General features: G+C 50.7%; 1 protein-coding gene across 13 annotated transcripts in view; it reads left to right on the forward strand.

Annotated features, from left to right (window-relative positions):
- MACF1 (microtubule actin crosslinking factor 1) overlaps positions 1–22344 on the forward strand; it is a 250864-nt gene that overhangs the window by 7793 nt on the left and 220727 nt on the right. The window contains exon 1 of one of the 13 annotated variants that reach the window (XM_075060893.1): positions 7335–7537. The exons of the other annotated variants lie outside the window; for them this stretch is intronic. Within the exon in view, the coding sequence (XP_074916994.1) occupies positions 7444–7537 (94 nt within the window). The 5' untranslated portion in view covers positions 7335–7443. Of the gene's footprint in view, positions 1–7334; positions 7538–22344 lie in introns of those variants that run through there. 13 annotated transcript variants of the gene reach the window in all.

Raw genomic sequence — 22344 nt, forward strand, 5'->3', positions numbered from 1 at the left:
CAGAGAGCAAAATGTAGCCCAATATCTATGTGAAGGGAGTGGGGCTGGGATTGAGAAGACCAATCCTAAAGACAGAAAAGAGCAGCAGTCGGGCAGATACACGAGAGGCCCTGCTGGCATTTTCCAAGGGTCCATGTTTCATCCACATTCACAGTGACATTTGAGCTCCTTTGTCATTCCGAAGTTCAGTTTTAATCTTTAGCCGAGTGGCTTGGTCGAAGCCATTCCAATACGCTCCCCTTCCAGAGCAAAAGTAATTGTTTAATTAATACACATTAAAGAAACCAGTTTGAATGCGAGTCCCAGGGATGTGGGAGTAAACCTTGATTATTCTTTGCTGGTTGGTGAGATGCAAATTCTGCCTCCCGTTAGGGAGATGGCAGCTTTTGCACAGCCGCGAGATGCCCAAGGTGGAATTTAAAAAACCCAGCTGGTAAGCAAAGCTTTTTCATTTCCTTATAACTGTTTTTAATTCAGTTGTCTATAAGTCTATTTCATACACCTCTAAAATCAGAGCTCGCTTTCCGATGGGAGGCAAACAACAAATCTGGCCTGTTCTAAAGGGACAGACGGTCTTTCCTGTTCCTTGCTGGGAGTGGCTGTGCAGGATGAGCGAGCCAGGTTTCCACAGGCAGGGGGGGAGAGAATTCATATGAGAAGAGCTGATATTTCTTGTGTCTGCTATGAGCAGCCAGAGGAGTTGGTTTAAATGAAAATCTGTCAGGGTGGTTGTTATTTTGCTTGTCATGGACAGTTGTCTTATTTCGTTACTCAGTGGGCACACAAGCCGTCCAGAGATTTAGCTGCAAGGACAGCAGCACCAATGCATGAAGAGCTGCCTCGTGCCATCATAATCTCCTGAATTTAAAACCTCCTCCCCTGAGGGACGCACAATGTAGCAGTGCACAAGACCGGAATATGGTGTTAATTACCCTCGCTGATTAAAGCAGCAAGGTAAAGCAAGCTTTTAGTTAGCGTTATAATTTGCCTGCCATGGCCCACGTGCTTTTGAAGATGAACTGGAAGGGTTCTTAAAAAAAATTAAGGGCCTCAGATTCTAGGGGAAGATTCCTTAAGAGGAAAACAGTCTTCAGAGATTACAGCTGAGTGAAATTCACTTAGCTCCGTTCAGACTCCAGAGTCCTATTTTGGGTCCCAGTGCAGCAAAGCACTTAAGCCAGTGGTCCCCCAATTTTTCCTCTTGCACGCCCACCCTCGGATGGCAGGAGAGAGATCACTTGATCATTACCTGTTAGGTTCATTCCCTCTGGGGCACCTGGCATTGGCCACTGTCAGTAGACAGGATACTGGGCTGGATGGGCCTTCGCTCTGACCTGGTATGGTGGTTCTTATGTTCTTAGCAGAATGTGTCTGTGCCTCCCTGGGCTGCGAGCGGAGTCTTGGCTGGGAGCAACCGCTGGTGGCCAAGAGTGGGAGCTGTAGCTATGGCTGCGGTTGGCAATGGGATTGTCCTGGAGTCTCTAGGACTTAAAGAGTAACCTGTAATTAAAGATTATGTCATGTAATAAAATCAGGAATATGTCCAACCAAAATTGGCAACCCTGGTGGAGTGGAACGGGGGGCAGAACAGGGCTGGGTGGTGCTCTCTCCCTGCCCCCTCAGGGGCCTAGCTCAGGCCCCACTGCGGCCCCCTCGACATTTCTCTGTGCCCTCGGGCATGCCCCACAGTTTGGGGACCACAGACTTAAGCACATCCAGCTACTCTGAAACCTGTCTTTAAGCACGAGTACTCCCATTGACCTCAATGATCTTAACTTTAAGCATGTGCTTTAATGCATTGGGTCCCAAGAGCATACACCTCAACATTTTCAGAATTCTGGATTTCAGCACTTGTTTCTAGTGAAGACTGAAGTGCCAAAAGGTTGCATGTTTTGATGTGAAAGCTGCCATTTGTTGATGCAAATAAATACAAAAAATTGGCTTAGTGTAAAATCTGCATCAGAGAAGACTCATGTCTGTGATTAATATTTTGCAAGGAAAACACAGACTCTATGAGCTTTCCTCTTAACAAAATCCGTCCAGCTCTATTTTTCACTCTGCAAAAGGAGACACACCCAACTTCCTGTAAGGAGTTCTGGGTAATGTAGTCCAACAGTCATTGTCTGTGCTAAGCACTGCAACTGGAACTACCACCAGAGAGCAGATTTACTGTACACTAGACTCAGACTTGAGGAATCTGAGTAGGCACAAGTGCACCCTCCCTCTGCTTCTCCTCCTCTCCAATTTGTTCTGTGGCGTCATGGAGGATTTAGGCCCCCTGGCTAATGAAGATTAAGTTTTAGAAACAACTGCATTATTGGGTGGGACTTGGAAATTAGACCCACAAGAGGGGCATGATCTGACCCACAAATGTGGGGCCGGGATCTCCTGGGTTCTTTTCTCAGCTCTGCCGCTGACTTGCTTGTGTGGCCATGGGCTAGTGAGGCCCCTGCTCTGTGGCTCAGTTTCCCCATCTCTAAAAAGGCATTGGCAGGGATAGGGCTGGGTGAGGACTCGTTCGTATTTCCGAAGTGCTCTGAGTGTGAAATGCAGTTGTTCTTTCAGCTGGTTCAGGGGCTGATGAATCAAGGGCTGGGGGCTTTGCTGCTTTGGAGGTTTCATGCTGGGTTTAAGCCTCTAAGAGCAGGGAGTGTATTTGGGAGTGAGGGAGGGATTACAGGGCACCCAGCTCTGCGAGGGAAGGATTAGCGCACTTGGAGATGCTCCCTGTATGGCAAACACAGAAAGCAAAAGGAAATTGTCTGCTCTGTGGCTTAAAGAGCCACAGGGATTGAAGTGGAAGGTGGCTTTTCACATTGCCACGGTAACCCAGAAGTCTGAGTAACCATTCTGCTGGTTGCCAGGGTTACAGAACCCTCAAGCAGGGAATGTCTCTCTGGGCTGCCTGTCCCCATCCGGGACACCCGGTCACAAGGCGTGTGTGTCTCTCACAGGCACGGGCCAAATCTTACAGCGGCAAAAAAAAAAAACCACCACCAGGATTTCTCCAACTCCCAGCTCTGGAGCAGGAGTCTGGATCCAGCAGAAACCTTCTCCTCCTGTCAAGGCACAAAACCGTCCAGAGAGGCAGAAAGAGGGGGCATGGCTGGGGAGGGGGCGGTGGTGAATCTTACAAGAAGGGAAAAAGTCTGCCATATGAAAGTGGATTAGCTGAGCGGAGCCAGGCCAAGATGTGGAACCTGGTCTAGCGGCAGGAAACTGATTTCCTCCATCTCATCTCGGAAACCAGCATGGCGAGCAGGCTGGCGATGGGAGCGCTCTGCTGTCCAGTGGGAGATCTGGGATCAGGAGCAATTTCAGGGTGGATTGTTGTCTGTGGGGCTGCCTAGGAGGGGCATAGACTCAGCCACAAAGTGCCTATCCACGAGAGAAAGGGGTCAACAGCCCATGTGTGAAACAAGGCCAGTAGTTAACGAAGAGTCCTTGGTACCCAATGAAGGGGTTGGGGGTTGCACTACAGCAATGGGGGGCCCCACCATCCCTGCCCCGGGGAGTGGGTGGGTGGGAGGCCCGGGGAGGAGTTGGGAAGTGATCCTGCCCTGCACTCACCCTGCAGCGGCTCCTGTCCCATGGGGTGGGGCTGGCTTGGTTCCTTGCTTGGGCATGTTGGCTCTGGCCATAGCATGCAGGCAGGGCCCTCCTCCTGTGATGCCCTGCCCTGCCCCTTTCCTGGCCCCGAGTGTTTTTGTTCTTTTGTGCATGGGTGGGTCCCCCAGGGTTGTGACTTCCCCTTAGATGGGAGCCCTGTGCATGTCAATGCACATTGATTAATCCAGACCTGCCTGCTAGGGTAAAGAGGGAATTCGATTACATATTTGTTTGGCCTGGAGAGGGAGGTGTGTGTGAAATCCCACATTTGGCTGCCCAGGAATGGTTGTGGGAGCTGATCTTTCCAGGAGATGGGATGGGGGCTGGTGTTGTCCAGGAAAATAGGAGTAGATCCTATGTCTAGCTGCTTAGGTTGGTTCCATTTTCTACTGCAAGGAGTAGGAGGAATGTTATTTACTTTACAGTGCAAAAAGTCAAAAGCACCAGGAAGGAGGAAATGTGGGATCCAGTGAAGAAGTCCCTCCACAATTGCCTTGTGCCCTGGCCTCGTTTCAGTGACAACCCTTCTGAATTGTCCGGCTGCCTCCCATAATCCCCAGTGACCGCTGACGATTGTAACTGCCTCTCCTGTGTTCACTCATGCTTCTCTAGAGAGCAGGTGGTGGATTTTCTTGCATCACTCAACTTTCCCCACTAGGTGCCACTCAAACTGCATTTCTTTTTTCTTTCCACACCTGCTGAGTTAGTCAGAGGGTGTGGGAAGAGAAGCATTGTGACAATAACCATGTTTCAGAGATTTGCAAATGTGCTCCAAAAAACAGACCCACAAGGAACTCGGAGATCCTGTGACTTTGGGGTTTTGCTTCATATTATACTAGTCTAATTAGGCTGTGGGACAAAACCCAAAGGCTGAATATGGAGGTTTTGCATCAGTGATGATCTGACCTGGATTCACACCCCACCCTGGTTTTTGATTTTGCAAAATCAAACCCGGACTGACGAACTATTTCAAAATCAATCCAAGACCAGGGAGGTTTTGCAAAACCAACTCCTCTGGTGTTTTTCCAATTGCTAGTGTATACACTCTTTGGTTATACAAATAGCTTCCAAGACTCAAGGTAAATAAAAGTATCAGTAACAAATCTGACTTCTGCTTACCCATTTATCTTATGGAGGTGTTAATTTCAAAGCTAACCTGGGCCATTTTGATACTAATGTTATGAAGACCAGGCCATCTACCAAACAAACACTCATCTGGAGTTAAGGCACTTTTAAAATTGAAAATCATTGATTATCTGCTGCTTGTTTTTCCTCCACTCCTTATTTTTCTATGCTGGGTTCTTAGCACAGCAGCCATCCCAGACAGGACTTACCTGTCACACTGCTTATTTAATGTGAAACCCTCCGCTGGTATGATACCTGATCTATTAAACTATCTCCTGACAAATCTGCCTTATTTCTGTCACTTACACTTTGGCAAGACTTGTAGAATATGTAATGCCAATACAGATGTTTCGAGTTGATAAGGCATATGGGTATTGCTTCAAGCTTACGTACAAACCATGTCGAAGTGGGTGCTGGGCAGCATGCAGCTACATTTTCACAGCTAGCGTCTAATTTTTGATGCCTCCATTTTTGGGTGATGAAATTTGAGGCACCATGGGACTGATTTTGAAAAGGTGCTGAGCACCACCATCTCCCATGACTTCAGATGAATGTTTGCGTGCTTAGCGCTTTTGAAAGTTAGACCCAAGTTATCTCAGTTTGGTTATCACCCAAAACTGGAGGCACCCACAGTTAGTGGCCTCTTGTTAAAGTTTGCAGAGAAGCACTGAGCTAGGGAATGAAAGCCTAAATCCCAGTTTGGTGCATGAAGTGTGCTAATGTTGAGGCCTTCACGCCTGCTATTGTGCCATGATTAGCTTAATTTGCATATACCTGCAGAACTGGCTTAAAGTTCCCTGTTCTGTCAAGGTTAAAATGTCACTTGAATGATCCACAGATCTGGAGTGCAAAGTATCACCAGAATCATCATTTTTCTGTTTAATTCAGGTGGCGCCATAATCCTGAAAGTAAATTTGAAACAAACGGGGGCAGAATAATTGCATGAAAAACTACTACACCATTGGTACAGGTATTATTTATTTGTTAAGCACTGAAAACGTGGCCAGTGCTTTACAAAACATACAGGTCAGAAGGTCCTTACACCAGGAAGTTTGACCAGTGAGTAATTCCAGGGAAGTCAAGGGGAGTATTGTCAGGGTGAAATCCTGGCTCCCTTGCAGTCAGTAAGGCTTTTGCCATTCTTCTTAGCATATGCGCAATGTGCATCAGGTGACACATGACCAGGATTCACACTGAATTTGGTCCGCTGGTTGGATCATTAGCTTCCCTGGCTTGGGCTGAGTACTGATGGGAAGTGCAATGTGAACGCTGATCCATGCCCCCTCCCCACTTTTGCCATTTACTGCAATGAAGCCAGAATTTCACACACACTGTGTAAAGTTAAACATGTTTATGTCTTTGTAGGATCTCTGATCTGCATGGATGAATCGTGCCCAGGCACAAGGCTCTACCTACACGGATCTGATTGCAGAGTTGGGCCTATATAAGAAGTGTAGGGAAGTGGAAAATTGCTAATCTGAACCCAAGTTCCTCTGGGGATTTTCAGCAAACAGAAACTCTGCTCCAGTCTGACTCTAGGATCCTGCTCTTTGTTCTGTCTCAGCTGCTGACCCTCCGATTTCAGCCAGGCTCTCTTTAAAGGACTCCTGTTTCCTCAGGCCAAACTCACAGGCTCTGACTCTGATGCAGAGTCTGTGCCTTTCTCCTTACGCCTTCTCTCAGCTTCAGCATCCTGTTTTGGTCCATGCCTCTCTCATCATTTCTCCTTAACTCTCCACTGAGAGTCTGGATACTCAAAGCGCTTGTCGATCTAGGGTATGCTCTGTTCTGTTCTTTCTCTGGTTTTGGTCTGTGCTGTATGTTCAGGCTTGATTCCAGTACTTACCCCTGTGACAGCGCCTGGATCTTGGTCCAGTTCTCTCCTGTCTCCATTTCTGATTCCAGAAGTGGAGTCCCCCTAAGTTCAGGTTCTGATCCCTTTCTCTCCTCCCCTCGGTCAGATCCCCTTCACTCTCCTTTTCAAGGCCCCTCTGTTTTGGATCTGCAACTCTCAGGCTCTGGTGCCTCTCTTCTCCCCAGTTCTGAGCTGGATCTGGCGCCTCTCTCATTTCCCAGGTTCTGATCCGGATTTGGTGCCTCTCTCCTCTCCCCAGTTCTGATCCGGATCTGGTGCCTCTGATCTGGTGTCTGTTTCCTCTCCCGGGTTCTGATCCAGATCTGTTGCCTCTCTCCTCTCCCGGGTTCTGATCCGGATCTGGTGCCTCTCTCCTCTCCCGGGTTCTGATCCGGATCTGGTGCCTCTCTCCTCTCCCGGGTTCTGATCCGGATCTGGTGTCCTTTCCCGGCCCGTGGGCACCATGCAACTCGACCCAGGAGGACCGATCACCATCAGGCAGCCATATTACATAGACCATGCTCGCATCTGCCGTGGTGCACTGTCACCGGCGGGCCACCCACAACCGCAAAGCAGATCTCCTAGGCGTATCCGCCGCCACTGGCCATGCGCTGCTGCGAGGTCGGGCGTTGCTTGCCCCCCGCGTTTCCTGGCCGGCCGGCCGGGTTGTCGCCGGCGCTCGGGCCGGCGGGGGCGGGCCGGGGTGCTGGGGCCGAGCGCGGCTGACAGCGGGAGAGCCGAGGCGGAATCGAGGAAGCCGCGGACCACCCGGCGTGGGCGCGCTGCAGTCGCGCGGAGCCCCGCCGGCGCGGGACGGAAGCCGAAGCCACGCACCGAGCCCCGGAGGGAGCGACATGGCGGACTACGTTGCCCGGGCTGCTCCGGCACTCGCGCAGGAGGAAGGAGTTGTCGTGCAGGCGTACGAGGATGTGCTGGAGCGGTACAAAGGTAGCGGCGGCGGCGGGGCGCGGGAGCCCCGGGACCGGGGGCAAAGGGGCCCCGAGGCGGGGCGCAGCGGGGGCCCTGCGCAGTGCCCGGTTCGCCCCCCCTAACCCGGCCCGCTGCAGCCTCTGCCGGCGGCTCCCGCAGGCTCAGTCGCGCCGCTGCGGGGACGCGGATCCATGGAGCCGTTTCCGCCGGCTGCTCCGCCCGGGAGGATCCATGGGCAAAGGCCGGGCTGGGGGAGGAGCAGGACGTAGCCCCCAGCGCGGCCCCTGCCTCCCACAGGGACTGGAGCCTCGGCGGCTTGTTTGTCTCCCCACCCCCCGTCTCACCGCAGTAATGGGCATTGGGGGAGCAGCTCCCCCGGCTGGATCAGTGGCTCCTGTTGTTGTTCAGCCCTCCACACACAGTCGCATCATTCGGGGGGTGGTGGTGGTGGCTGGCCCCCCTGAGATCTGCCTTTCGCTTGTAGGCTCGCACACCTTCCTTGAGCATCTCCTAGGAGGCGGTGATGGCGCAAAGCCAGCCAGAGGCTTGTCAGTGGGGATCTAAAGCCATAAACACTTTAGGGGTGATTGTCATAAGCAGGGTCTCACCTTGTGTGGCTTGGTCAGTTTGTTTGTCAGAGATCAGCGCTTGGCTGCATTCAAGCAGCGATGCGGTGCTTAGCTGGGGAGGGGGTTGGAGGTGGCACCGGTAACCCTAAATCATTTACTTCCCACCCAGAGGGGCTGTTCCTAAGGTAGCTCCGTTTAAGCGCTTTTTAAAAGGAGGGTTGTTCTCCCACCCCTTGCCGGCACTAGTGAGTGTGTGGATGCTGACGTGAGGGCCGTGGATCTCTGAAGCTGGTGCCTGCATCTTTTCGGCAGCTGCCGGGGGTGTATGGCACAGGCAGTGAGTGTGCAGTTTTGAAGTAGATCATTGGCCTCCTCGTTGTGCTGGTTTTTATTTTTTTCCGCAGAGACAGACTTGTCTGTGAGCCCAGATTTCTGCCCCACAGGGCTCCTATCACAGTGTTTTTGTTTTGTAAGTTTTGCAGCCAAGTTTCTTGAAATGGTGACTGTCCCGTCCAGAGGAGCCAGGCACTGACAGCATATGCTTCCGTTTCCTTGTTGCATGTTGAGGCTGGGATATAATTGATTCTCCAGTCCTCCAGTTCAAGGGGTGCCATTCAAAAATTCCAGAGGTGAGGAAAACACAGTTCCAGTGTCTGTGCTTCACAGGGCTCTGGGAATAAAAGCCTTGTATAGCATCTGGGAGTATCCTCCCAGAAAGGGGTTTAATAATGGAATCTGAGGATCTCAGTGCATTACACATATTCATTAATAAAGCCCTGCAGCTGCAGTGGAGTAAATGCAGTGAACTGTTTGTTAGGTAGGGAAACTGAGGCCAAGAGAACTTGTTTGGTGTTGGAGAGAGCCAGTGGCAGATCTGGGACCAGAACCATGGAGGCTTGACTTTAATATGAATAACCTCTAACAGTTTGTACAGACTATTATGTTGCAAAGGGAAAATAAAATCACAAGGCTACCTCTGCCTGCTCTGGTCTGACTCAGACCTGCTAATGAAGGTTGATAATCCTGGTAGAGGCAACTGCTCACCCCATCCCATTAGTTAGCTTTCATGCTCAAACTGTAAATTGCTCCATTTAGTGGACATCTGAGACTTTCCTGGCAAAGATGAAAGCCCCGCTTAGGCTCGTGTGGTTGGCTTGCTGGCTAATGAAAGCCAATAGCTACCTCGGCAGGAATTGTCAGCACTGAAAAGTGACTGGATCCATGTGGGAATAATCCTGTTTACGAAGCCTGCTCAATGAAGGGAAATTAATGTTTAAACTGTAACATGGCCTTTTTTCAGCATGGCGTTCAGTGCTTGCCTGTGGGGGCTGGGCACAAGAATGAAGTTCAGGCTGTTACATTCACACTGGAGAGTTGTAGGGCCTGTTCTCTCATTTCTTTCCATTCATTCCCACCCACACCCCAACTTTGCGATAAACAATTCAACTTCTCCTATCCAGAACGAGTTTTGCAGTAGCCCTTTCCTCCAGTGGGGAATTCTTGATGAGATGTGAATTGAGAACATGAATGTTTGAGAGTGGATGATTCTAGAGCATATTTGAGGTTATTCTGTGTCATCTGGCCTGCAGGGTGGAGCAACTGGTGAGATTATAATTCCACAGAGTCAATGAACAGGCTCTGACCTCCATGGGCTCTCGTCTTGTCTGGGAGCAACTGACCCCACGGTTCAGTGGCAGTGATTCTTCTCCTTGGACGGCAGGGAGGAAGGACACCTGACGTTGTTCAAGCTGACAATGTAAATGCTGAGTTGAATTACTCAGAGAAATCTTTCATAATAACAGTGGTACTTTAAAAACTGCTGGTAAAATTAATCTCAACCACAGCACCTTCCATTCAAGGAGCAAGACTGGGCAAGTCTGGGTGCAGTGAGATCTGGAATACAAAGGGTCCCTATGTGTGTGTACCCTTCCTGGGACGGACATTTCAGGTGCTTTCATCTCAGTTACAAACCTTGCCTTGATCTGGGAAGCTTGGGTCCATCAGGTTGCAGTTTCTGTGATCTATTACTTTACAAGCCTTTCGTTATAGACTGATGAAAAGAGCTCAGATGGACTGATCTAGGGCTTGTTGACACCGTGTTTTTGCTTCCTTAGTAACTAAGCTACTCCAGCATCCAACACTTTTTCACTAGGGGTTTGCACCAGTGGCTAAAAATCTAGTTTACACAACAAGGCGTTAGTCTGTGAGCATGGCTGATGGAAGGCGACATGATTTGCACTGTGTGTTGAGTTAGTCGAGTCAAAGCCATGTTGGGTCAGTGGCCTGTACCGCTTTAACCTGCTTCTGTTTGATTCCTGGTCTGCTGTGGGTGGTGGTATCCATACAGTAGTGGGAGAAATGTTTGACTGAGTGGAGGTGTGAACTGAAGGCATTATGATGACTAACCGGCAAGGGTGGTTAGACTGCAGCATGAGAGGTGGGAGTGTCAAGGAGGGGAGATGACTGGCAGAGGATGACAAGACCCAAGTTCCACCCTGCTGTGTTGTGTATGTTAGTTCCCATTGCCTTCGTCCTCTTGTGTCCTTGCATCCCAGGGCTCTGAATTCAGAGCTGCACCTTTGAAGCGAGTCACCCGCTACTAAAATGGTCCCAAAGGTCTCGGCCATGTGAGGACTCGCTCAGCTTGGCCGTAATGGAGAACAAAAGCTCCTAGATTCAGACCAGTTAAAAGTCCGCATGATACTGAGAGGTGAGTGACTTGCCTAGCCCAGAGGTGCCAATACGTTGCCCAACTGAGAGCTGCGTCGGCGATTTCTCAGGAGCCCCAGGACCACACCTCATATGCACAGAGAGGGGCAGATTTCAGCCACCCATGTTTCATTGCTTGGCTACCCAGATCAAGATGGAGCACCACATGCTGAGCCAGGTAGCTTCTGCAGGCCATGTGTCCATGATAATGATGAAAGCAGTTCTGAGCTCCTTTATGGAGCTCCGTGTGTCATACCCCTGAGCCAAGGCATTGAGAGATGTGATAGCTAGGTAGCTCTTTGTCCATGAGTTACTCCCTTTGGATGCTGATGCCATGAAACTGAAGTGGCACAGAAAACCAGAGAGGTAGTTTTCAGAGAAAAGGGAAGTTTTGGCCAACATAATAAAATATTATGCATGCATGCTAGGCAGTGTCTGTGGAGACCTGCTGCTGCAGTCTAACCAGCCAGCAGTGAACTATTTGAGGTAATGCAACACAAATGTGCAATTGCAGAGCAGAGTGGGTTCTGTATTCTGATTCAAAATCAGAGTCATGTTGGAAGGAGGAGATGGGACTTTGATACCAAAATGTTATCCTTGAGTCCTAGAAATATAGGGTTGGAAGGGAGCTCAAGAGGTCCTTTAGTCCATTATCCTCACACCGAGACAAGATTAAGAATACCTAGACCACCCCTAGCATGTGCGCAGAATTCATACCCCCCGAAGATTTCTTTCCTTCCCCGCAGAAAACTGACACTCTGACAGGGAAGCTGCAAGAGCAGTCACGCACCACTCCCTAGCTGCACAGGTACATCATTTCAGGCAGCCAGCGGAGAGGTAAATCACTGCAGGGCTGGGGACATCCCAGACAGTGGCTCCTATCCTGAGCCAGGCTCAGCTGCTAATCCCGGCTAGGCTGGAAGCAGGAGAGGATGGGACTTCCTCTTTCCTCAGAAGGAGTGGCTGGGTCAGACCCACCCCCAGAAACCTCCCCCAGCTGCACGAAGCTCAGCATCATCCCCTGCTTCCTGCCCTTATTGCTTCTCAGCTGTGCCCCCATCTGCCCAACTCCCATGCATCCAGATCTGCCATACCCAGACATCACTCCGTACACATACAACATCCCTATCGCCTCCAAACCCAAACTCCACCCCACTAAACCTCAACCTCTGCATCTGGAGTCCCCTGTGCCCAGATTCCCTGCCTCCAGACCCCCACCCTTGCACCGAGACCACCCCTCACTGAGCTCCCTGCACTCAAACCGCTGTGCTGATGAGCCCCACACCCCTGCACCATCCTGAGCCCCCACTTCCAGACCCCCATGCCACTAACCCCAGTTAGCTGCACCTAGACCCCCACCCCACCAAGCCACACTTGCCCAGCATCCAAATCCCCCTGCTGAGACTCTCTTGCCCAGACCCCTCCGCTGACCCCAACCACTTTCACTTGGAGTCTCATTGCCCCTGCACCTGGAAACCCCACAACGAGCCTCTGGGCATCCAGATCCCCCCACTCCTAGACCCACCACTGAACTGCCTGCAACCAGGTTGTCTTACACAGAATCCTCTCACCCCACACCTGGATTACCCCACACTGATCCCCTCCACACTTGGACCTTGCCTGGTTGAGCCTGCCTGCCTGCCCCACACCTGGTGCACCTGGTGCAGAGGAGCAGGGCCCCAGGGTGTTTCTGCGGCAGGCCCGACCTTATGCTGTGTCAGGGTCGGGTGCAACCTCACCACTGAGTCTGTGTCCCCAGGATGGGGAGGCTGCAGGGTGATCTCCCACCATGCTGGAGCCTCTGCATTTATTTCTTGACAAATAAAACTTGCAGAATTTTACAATATTTTGGCACAGAATTTTTAATATTTTGGCACAGAATGCCTGTAGGAGTAAACCCAAGCTTAAAAACCTTCAGGGACAGGGATTCCACAACCTGCCTAGGTCACCTGTTCCAGTGATTAACTCTCAGTTAGATGTTTGACGAAATGAAGAGAAGTGTCGCAGTGTGAAGAAAAGTGCTGCAAATGCAAAAACGCTAGTTATGGTCCTAGGTTGGCCCAGAGAGTCATGATTCATATTATTGCACACCTAGTACCAATCAGCATTAAACATCATGAGCATGTATACAGTGCTTTTCCTGTTCCAAGCATTTTAAATATTAGCTAATTAATCTCCTAGATTGTACACTGGAGGTAACTATCATTAGCCAAATTTTGCAGATGGGGGCAAGTGACTTGCCCAAGGCCACAGAATGAATCTGTGTTGGAGTCAGGATTAGGATTTGGGGGTTCCTAGCCCTCTGTTCATAGTGAAGCCATTTCTTTCCATGCTTTATTTGATGCTGTGTTTCTTGCTGTCATCGCCTCTGTTCTGCAGCAGCCATACATTGGTTTTTCACTTGCATTGCTCCCAGTTACCCCAGGCAGCTCTCCAGGCAGTGCTAGTATCGTAGGCTCTGTAGCACCAAGAACTGTTCTGCCATCGACTGGAAGGGGCTCTGGAACGCGGTGAGGCGGATCTTTGCCTGCGGGGTGTTGATGCTTTAATTACAGCTGTTTGGACTGGTAGGAGAGGTGATGACATGGTCGCCTCAGTTGCCTAACCCCTCCTCCCTGGCTGCTTTGTCAGGCAGTGGCAGTCTCCCTGTGAGGTGGGGAGGCAGATGGTTTCAATAAGGACCCTTCATCGTTAGGGGCTGAAATGCCTGGGGAAAGGATTGCACGGGCTGATCCTGGAGGAGACATACATGGGTTTCAGATACACTGAGGAATGCCTAAGGCCCTTAGCCTCACCCGGCCCCCTCCTGGTGCTCACACGTTCTTTCCAATGGGCTGCTGCCGTACCCTGTATGTGGCCCTCTCTTCCTCGTGACATCCATAAATCAGCTGTGAGAGAGAGAACTCTGTGCTGGGGTCTCGCCTTGACACTGCAGGATCAGGGCATTTGGATTTTGAGGCCTCTCTGCAGAGGCGGTTGGGTCACTCGGCTCCTCCAGTCTGGACTAGGGGGCGGGTGGCCTAGCTACTTGCATTCGGCTCCTGACTCTGGAATAGCTGTAGTCATGATTATTTTGTCCTGGAAAGATAAACACAGTCCCTTTGTGATGGTGAAAGGACCGTCTTGGTTGTGGGTATTCTTTGGAGCCTGCAAGAGTGAGCTGGCCATGTGGCAATGCTCCCCTCCCCTGGATGGGACGTGGTGGTTTTCCCAGCTTTACCACACAGGTAGAGGTGGCTGAGCATTGAAGACTGAGCTGAAATCTCTTTCTCTTGCCCCCGCCTTAGTAGGGGTGTTGAGACCCTGTGTTGAACACGTCTCTCCTCGTGCAAGAATAGTTATGGCAGCTGTATTGCATGTTCCTATCCTGGTAGGAGCAACCATGCTTTCCCACCAGTAGCCGTGGTAGGAGATTTGCTATAATGGATCAGACCATTGCCTCCTTGAGTTCAGTACCCTGTCCCCCAGTAGCAGGCACTGCCTGATGCTTCAGAGAAAGACCTAGCTCCTTAGGTAGCGCGGACAGTTGTGCAATGCTGTACATGGCCACACAATTGTCTAGCCCCTTCCTTTAAATCCAGCCCTTGTGTTGGACTTGGTAACCGCCTGCAGCCCAGAATTACGTGGGTGACAGTGCTCCAGTGTGGAGGGACAGCAGATCGAGGGACTTCAGGGCGGACACAGCGTCTTTGGGATTCTGTGCGACTCTGGTATGACTGTGCAGCCCAGGCTGTTTGCTGAATCAGGGGTCACAGCAACGTGTGGCTTTGTGTTGGGGTGTGAGCATGTGTGTGGCTTTTATTTTTACTCAGGATGGAACTTGCTTTACTCTTGTTTGTTTTTGGCCTAGGCGATAACTGTTGTGGTTTGTTCTCGTGATCGGCATCCACCCTGCCTTACCTCCTCAGGTTCCTACTGCCTTCCCAGTATAATCAGCACCTGTTTGGGGGAGGATCACGTCCCTGAGTTCTGATGTCTCTAGACACAGTTTTTCCTGTTGCTCTTTGTGTGTGTGCGTGAGTGTGTTTGTGTGTGTGTGAGAGAGAGAATATATTTAGGCCTGATGGAAAGTGCCAGATTGTCAGCCCTAAAGTCTGCAGGTCTGTTTTTAGCCATGGAACTGGTACAATTTCGGTGGCAATAGTGAAAGTTGGTTACTTTCACATTGCTTCACCCAGCTGTCTCAACCCTGATCTGCAGAGATCACTTCGAGGGGGGCCAAAGCAGTGCCCACTCTCTAGGACCGGTTCAGTCCGATTGCTGCCAGTTGAGGTGGTTTCTGTGTCCTCTAGAAACTGGACTGAGGCCCACTAACTCACGTCATGTCTGTGTGTTCGGTCTGCGTATCAGATGCCTTCACGATGGTCACGGTGAACCTATTTGCCTCCCTCTGCTCAGACAGCAGGTTTAGATTCTGAGGCAGGTAGACTTGGCATGACTCATGCTGGGAGTGGAAGGTGCGTTGCCAGTAGCTGATTCAGAAAATCTTTGATCTCACTGGCAACCAAAGTGTTTAGAAATGGCTCGTCCTGTTGAGTTTCGTCGCTCCTTTTTAGGTGGTGTAGCATTGTATGTGTGTGTGACTTCTCATCTGGGCCTTTCCCCTTCATCCCACCCGTCAGGGTAATGTGGAGATCTTTGATGCCCCCAATCTGCTAGTTTCTGACCATTCTCCTCACTAGCTAGTCACCTTTGGGTCAGCTCTGCTTAGGTTGCCCTGGAGATACCAGGACAGAAGCCAACATGATGAAGAAATCACTTCAGCCTCTCTTAAGAGATGAGCATGAAAGGAATCTCTTCGCTGACTCCTGCAAACTGCTTATAACGCCACTGTTTTGATACCACGGTGATAGGTGCTGCATAAATATCTAAAATGGATAACGCCAGCTTGTGGCTGCAGCGGGAGATTTCAGTTTCCAGCCGCAGCTGTCTCAGGAGCGCATGGAGGAGAACTCTGAGACCTCTCTTTTCTGTGTGGGATGCAATTTAAGGAGGCTCACCCCAGTTTTGCTGTAAACATTGGCACACTGAAAAATCTGAGCAGGCACCACTGCTGGCCTTCACAGACCTCTGTGTGAGAACAATGGTATTAAAGGGAAGACGGAAAGGACCCTGTTAAACCAGTTCCACTTACTGTGACTGGCATAATTTTTGTTCGGAGGAATCCCAGCAGGTTTCATGAACAGGGCTCTTTGGAAAGAGGCATTAGCCTTGTTGCACCCCCAGTGTTGTGAAAGCTTTGGAGGTCTCCCCTGTTCTGAGGAGGCTTTTGGATCCCCTCGTCAGGGTCAGGAGGGTATCTGATTCCCCTGGTGAGTGGTGGCATGTGCCTGAGTGGGCCTCTACTGCTGCCAAGCTGGGTTCCTGTACAGGGCAGTGTTCCCCTGCCAACATGAGCGCAAGCTGCTGTGTCATAGAGTGCAGGCAAGCATGGGCCAGGGACAGAAGTGCAGGATTAGGGGAGGAAGTTGCAGCCAAAAAAAGAATGCTCGATGCAGTAAGCAACTTTCTGGTTGCTGTGGTTAATATAATGCTCCTCGGCAGCCCCAGTAAAATCCCCTCTGTCCATGCACGACTGGTCCTCTGAAGCTTGTCCCTCTTTTTTTCCTTTGACATGTGCAGAAAGATGATGTGCTCCATCCCTTAGGTGCAGCCCCCTTTTCAAACTTTTTCTTCCAGGTCTGCAAGCTAATCTGATGCACGTCTCAATTGTGCTTTGGCTGATTAGTGCCTCTGAATGCGTTGTGAGGCAATAGGGTTGGGATTCACACACCCCACCTCTGAGCACAGCCAGAGCTGCATACGAGAGCACCTGAGCCAGGACTTGCATTCCCAGGCTTTGAGTGCCGAAAGATTTATAACTGGAGTAGGTGTCTGACTGCAGTGAGGTCATCGAACATGGTCTTTCCTGTTGGCTTTGATGGATCACAGCAAAGTCCATCGTAAGCAGCTACCCGTGAGAACTGGGTGGGAGGAGGAAGGTTGGAGTGGGTCTTCAGTAAAGACTGGCCAAAGTGAGATTGGAAATCCTGGGGGATATGGCAAGTGGGTTGGTTATTGGACGTGAGGGAAGGTTTCACTCTAAGCAGCGCATTGTGGCAAAGGGACGAACCATTCTCTAGGAACAAGGGAGCAGCTTAAGCCCCTGAAAGCAGCAGTCAGTGTGGCTGGCAAATCACTGTACCAATGCTGATTTGAGCAACTCCGGTCACTTAAGAAGAATCGAGTAACTTCCTCAAAAAGCAGCGTGTCTGTTGGGATCATGTCATTCGCCCTACACAGCTGTACCAGCTGCAGCTTTTAGGGATGCTCTCCTTTCTCTACTCACCTTTCTGAGTAGAGTTAAAGCTCTACAATTCAGCCCAGCTATAGACTAGCGAGGCTGAAATGTTACTGAGTTGTTCTGTGTCTGTAATATGTGCCAGGGCCTTCAGTTTTCAGGTCCCACCTGCCTGAGAGCAAGGGGAGGGGGAGCCCGTCAAAGGAAGGTGGCAGGAGAGTGGGTTAAAGAGACAAAGCAGTAAATAAAGAATGTGGAAGGAGAGTAACACGTGGATTGTACTGGCATTACTGCCCTTCTCCAGGCAACTCGGTTCTTCGGAGCTTTCACCTGAAAGGAGCCTCAGAGGTGCTGGGTCCTGCCGGAGGTTGAACCATTGAACCTAGCACTGGAATAAATTACCTTGTGATACAACGCGGTGCCGGTTGAACCTGAACCGGGCAATTTCCCTTACAACATTTAGGGCCCTGCTAGCAAAGCAGGTGCTGGAGCGAGGATTGCTGGGGTGTTGTCGTGCGGAGAATCGAGGTGGCTGGATAATCCAGGCCTCTGTTCCAGGAGGAAGATTAATCCCCATGTAGATGTATTCTGTGAATGCCAGGCTTGGGGTGGGGTGGGGGAGGTGCACAGGGCGATGGTGCCCAGCTCTGTGGGGGAAGATTAGTGATTGGTCTGGCTTTGTTTTCCATCAGTCCAATGTCTTTGACTGAGGATGATTACAGGGAATTGCTCATGCCCTGTCGGTTGCAGATGGTCCAGTTCTGAGTCCAGTGTTTTTCTGGAATAAAGCTTAGACATTCTTTCTCGATCTGTCTGTCTTTCTAGCACTCTGGCTAATATTCCCCAGGAAACACACATGAAAGCAGCACCTAGGGCATGCTTCATTGTAGGGATGGGATTAACAAAGCCTTCTCTGCAGCCGGTGCGCCTCTCAGGATTGCTTGTAAATGGTGCATCGGGGCGAGGGGTGTGTGGACAGCACCTGGGCACTGTTTCTTGGCTGCCCCAGTGCACTGTGGAGCACAAGTTTTGTGCTTTTCCTGGACTTGCTTGATGGGAGCCTGTCTCCTTTAATTTAATATCAGCCCAGCCCCTCTGCTCATCCCTGTCTCGGTCTGTCTGCTCTGCCTCTAAACATGTCTCAGGCTCCTCTCCGCAGTGCACTTTGTTTGCCTCATTTGGCACGCTGCTGCCTCGTGAAGTTCTGCAGTGGGGAGCGGATCCTGTCCTATGCCAGCTGAGCTTTCCAAGGTGGCTGAGGCAATCGCTGGCTGCCGGGCAGGGCGGGGTGTGCAGTAAAGAGGAGCAGCGGTTGGTGTAATGATAGCGTACGGTGCACACCTTGGGGTGGGGGAAGGAGACTCGCTGGGAGTGGAACAGGGCGGAGGTGGCAGTGGGAGCTGTAATTACAGCTGGTTACAAACTATTCTGCTGAGTTGGGCCCTTGTGAAGAGTCCTCTTGAAGGTGTCTTGGGCTGAGAGCCTTATATACTGTGCACTGACCTAACCAGGAGGCATTGTGAGACGCACAGGCTGGCCAGACAAAACCAGCTTCTTTCCTACCAGCAACTGGTTGTTAGTGCCTTTCCCACCTGCAGCAAAATTGCACCAGCCACAGCTGCTTTTGTCCTGTGTGATTATTCAGCGGGGAGGTGATCATCACCAGCTGCCAGGTTCCTGGGCTGTCAGTGGGATCTGGAGGGCGTGGTGAGATGCAGAGCAGACTCTTCCCTGCATGCAGAGGGAATATCGGCTTCCTCAGTGATTGCCACCCGCTCTTACCGTTGCAGAGCCCTTGGGCCTGTGCGTCAGCAGCATTTTCACTCCATAACATACTCCAGCCTAAAGGCCTCAGTGGAGCTATCTCCAGACCCCACTCTGTCACTTCCCATTCAGCAAGAAAGGGGTCATTGCCAGCAGTTCAGGGAGCATGAAATTTTTTTTTTTTGTAAACTCCTGTCCTCAGTGTGGCAGCACACGTGGGTTCTAATCACCGTATGGCCTTGAGAGTTATTTAACGTTTATGCCTCGGTTTCCCCATCTGTAAAATGGGCCTAAAACTTAGCTACCTCTCAGAGCAAGGCAGCTGTTTGGATTGAGAAGTGTTAGAGTAATACTGCCTTAATAGCACAAGTGCCAGGTTACTGGGACATCTGAGCTGTTCCTTTTGGGGTGGGGGGAGTAATTCTGGGGAACACACAGTCCATGTGTTCTCCATTGTCTCTGGAACTAGAGCTGCTGATGCTAGAAGGTTTGGCTTCCCTAATAAAGGGGTTATGAGACCTCTTGTGGGAATCCTTCCCGGTTTGCACCTGCTGAAGGTGGGTTGGGGGGAGCTCCTTGGGAGCAGTCGTTGTTCAGTGCTGTACCTCTCCTATAAAGAATACACATTGCAGTGGGTGTTTGGGCAGAGCTGACTGGTGTCTCTGTTCTGATGGGATCATGTCAACTCCAGCCCACAGGGTGCAAATTTGGCTCCTGGAATAGGAAGGATCCATAGCAACCTCGGGGCTAGTCCTCAGATTTGTTTCCCTTCATCTCTCTCCTTTTGAATCATTCTGTCTGCAAAAGCATTATCCTTTGAGCTTGAGGAGCTGGGCTTGCTGAGTGCACTGGGTTCTTTAGGAGCTGACCTTGAGCTCGCTTTGGTTCCAGATGATTGTCTCTGGGCATTGCTGGAAGACTGCTGCTCTGACTCCTAGAATTGTCCTTGCTTGTCTGGCAGGCTGGCTTGTGGGCTGGGATTGTTGCCAGCCCTCAGAGACATTCTGAAGGCTGAACCCCTAAAGAGAGAAACCCCCTAAAGAGAGAGTCCTAGGGAGACTGTTCTCTCCATCAGGCATCCGTTGAGCACTTGCTGAGCAGGGCAAATGTTTGTGTTAATCGGCTGGGAACTTCCACTCCACTTTAATAAAAGTTTGTTGTTTTTTGGTATGTGAATTCCTTCCAGCCTTTGGATTCCTGGCGAAGGTGCAGACTTACAAGGCATTCTGCAAACTGTGAAGTTAGGCCTGTTCCCTGTCCCAAAGACGTTTCAGTCTAAGCTTGATGGGCCACTAGCTAACTGTAGGTAGGAAGGGTGTGGCGAGAGGAGCAAGGGGGACAAAATTTCTGGGCAGAAGGGTTTTAAGATGGATTTGAAGGCGAGAGGGGGAATGTTTGGCAGATGAGAAGTGAGTGGCTGTTCCAAGCATAAGGGCTAGAAGGTGTGAAGTCGAGAGTGGTAGAAGGGGAGACTGAGGAAGCAGGAGAGTGTGCAGGTGGGAGGACACTAGTGCAGAGATGTAGGTGGACACAGAACTGTGGTGGGCTCTGATGTTGGGGATGGAGAGCTTGGATCTGTGGACACAAGATGTGAGGACACAAGTGAGTCTGATGTGGGTTTTGGGTGAGGCTGGCTTCTGTTTTTTTCTGTGTCCTAGCAAGCGAGGATTTTATGTGAATTTTATATAGTCTTGTGAGTTGATGTCTGCCCTGTAATTTCCTCTCCTCGTCAGAGAGCCTGATCAGCTCATTGTGGGTTGCTGGGCTGTATCACTTAGGAGGCATAATTAATTTTTTCTGTGAATGAAATGTAGCTGTTTTTCCATTTCCTAGGTGATTCTGTTTCCCTTCAATGAACTCAGATTGCCCTGCTAGAGACCTTCAGGGTCTGGCCAGGCCCAGGGAGACTTGCTTATACTCCTCTCTGCTCCTCCACTTTCTGGGGCAGCTTGGCACCTGTGAAAGATACCTTGTGGAGCTTTATCCCCACTGGCACTTCCTGCCCCTCTGATGCTGCAAGCAAGAGTTCAGGGTCACTGGGATGTATCAAAGTGCTGCACTGCACAATGGAGAGAGATGTTGGTGCTTAAAATGAACAGCAGGGGACCCCTGAGTTGTGCCAGCTCTGCCACTGACTGGCTGTATGATCTTGAGCAAGTCACAGCACCTGTCTCTGCCTCAGTTTCTCCATCTACAAAATGAGTCGAATTTCCACCTGGCAAGGGTTATGCTACATGTGTCAGCTATGTTGATAAAGCACGTTGAGTCCCTTGGATGAGCAGGGATGGCTGTTTGCACTAACTTAACTTTACTGCATTGATTGCCCCCTTCCACTGCCTTTGCTTCTCATCTCGCGTCTCTACTGCTTTCCTCCTGTTTGTCTGGAGTTCTCTCGTTAGCGAACCTAAGGGGCTGGAGGTTGGTTTAGTGGCATATTGAATGACTCTCTAATGAATATTTAAGAAGTTCTCTTCCTGGCTTGTTCCTTTGCTGCCTGTGTGTCTGTGACAGGAGTGAGACCAGGGAAGGTGGAATAAGGAAATACTAGCCGTGGCCCTGGTCCATCTCCTGCGAGCTCATGATTTGTGGCCAGCTTTGGCTGTGGTATGGTGTGTTAGCAGACTGAAGTTCCATGGGGCGTCTGTTAGCTGCATAATCCGCTCTGCCTTGGCAGGGCCTGAGTATGGCTGTGATAAGACGGTCTCCTTCTCAAATTCTTCACACACAGCAAAGTGCCAAGGCCCGTGGGGCAGGATGGTTTTATACTGATGGTCACTGCACGGGGGCCAGGAGCAGAGCCTGAGAGAGCCTCTCTGTTCTGAGCTACTTCTCTCTCCATCCCTCTGTCTCTTCCCTCCTCCCCAGGGCTCGGTTTGCCCTATTCTTCCCTACCCTGTCCCCCTCCCCATCTCAGCCTCTCCCAAACTCAGTATGCGCCTCCCTTCCCCACTGCCTAGAGTCTGAGCCAGGTGCAAGTGAGCAGAGTGAGTTATTCCTTCAGCCAAAGACCTGAAAGGGATTTTTTACAAAGGAAGGGAAGTGACCTCAGTATCGCTTGCCCCATTTCATAGAGGGCAAATGCAGAAGCCCAGACAGGGAAGTGACTTGCGCAGGGTCTGCGAAAGAGCTGGGACTAGAAACCAGATTTCCTGAGTCCCAGTCCAGGTCCCTATTCGCAGGATCATGCTTCCCCCTCCGCCCCAGAGGCGAGTCTCCTTTTCTTTCACTTCCCCACCCTCCTTCTCAAGCTGGTTCTGCTGCTTCCTCCTCCATCTGCAAGACCTCAGGCCAGGTCTGTGTCAGAATCTTGTGCCTCTACAGTTAGTGGAATGATTTTTTTTAAATACAGAGTTTCTATTAAAAGCCTTAATGTAGACATTTATACTGGCATAAAAGTGCTTTGGCTGCTGCAGCTTATTTCATTCAGGGATCTGGTAGATGCTAAACCAGCAGTAGCACACTTCTACCAGTATAGGTGGCACCTGCACTAGGAGGGTTTGTCA

This window comes from Chelonoidis abingdonii, chromosome 25 (assembly GCF_003597395.2).
Source record: "Chelonoidis abingdonii isolate Lonesome George chromosome 25, CheloAbing_2.0, whole genome shotgun sequence".
Lineage (NCBI taxonomy): Eukaryota > Metazoa > Chordata > Testudines > Testudinidae > Chelonoidis > Chelonoidis abingdonii.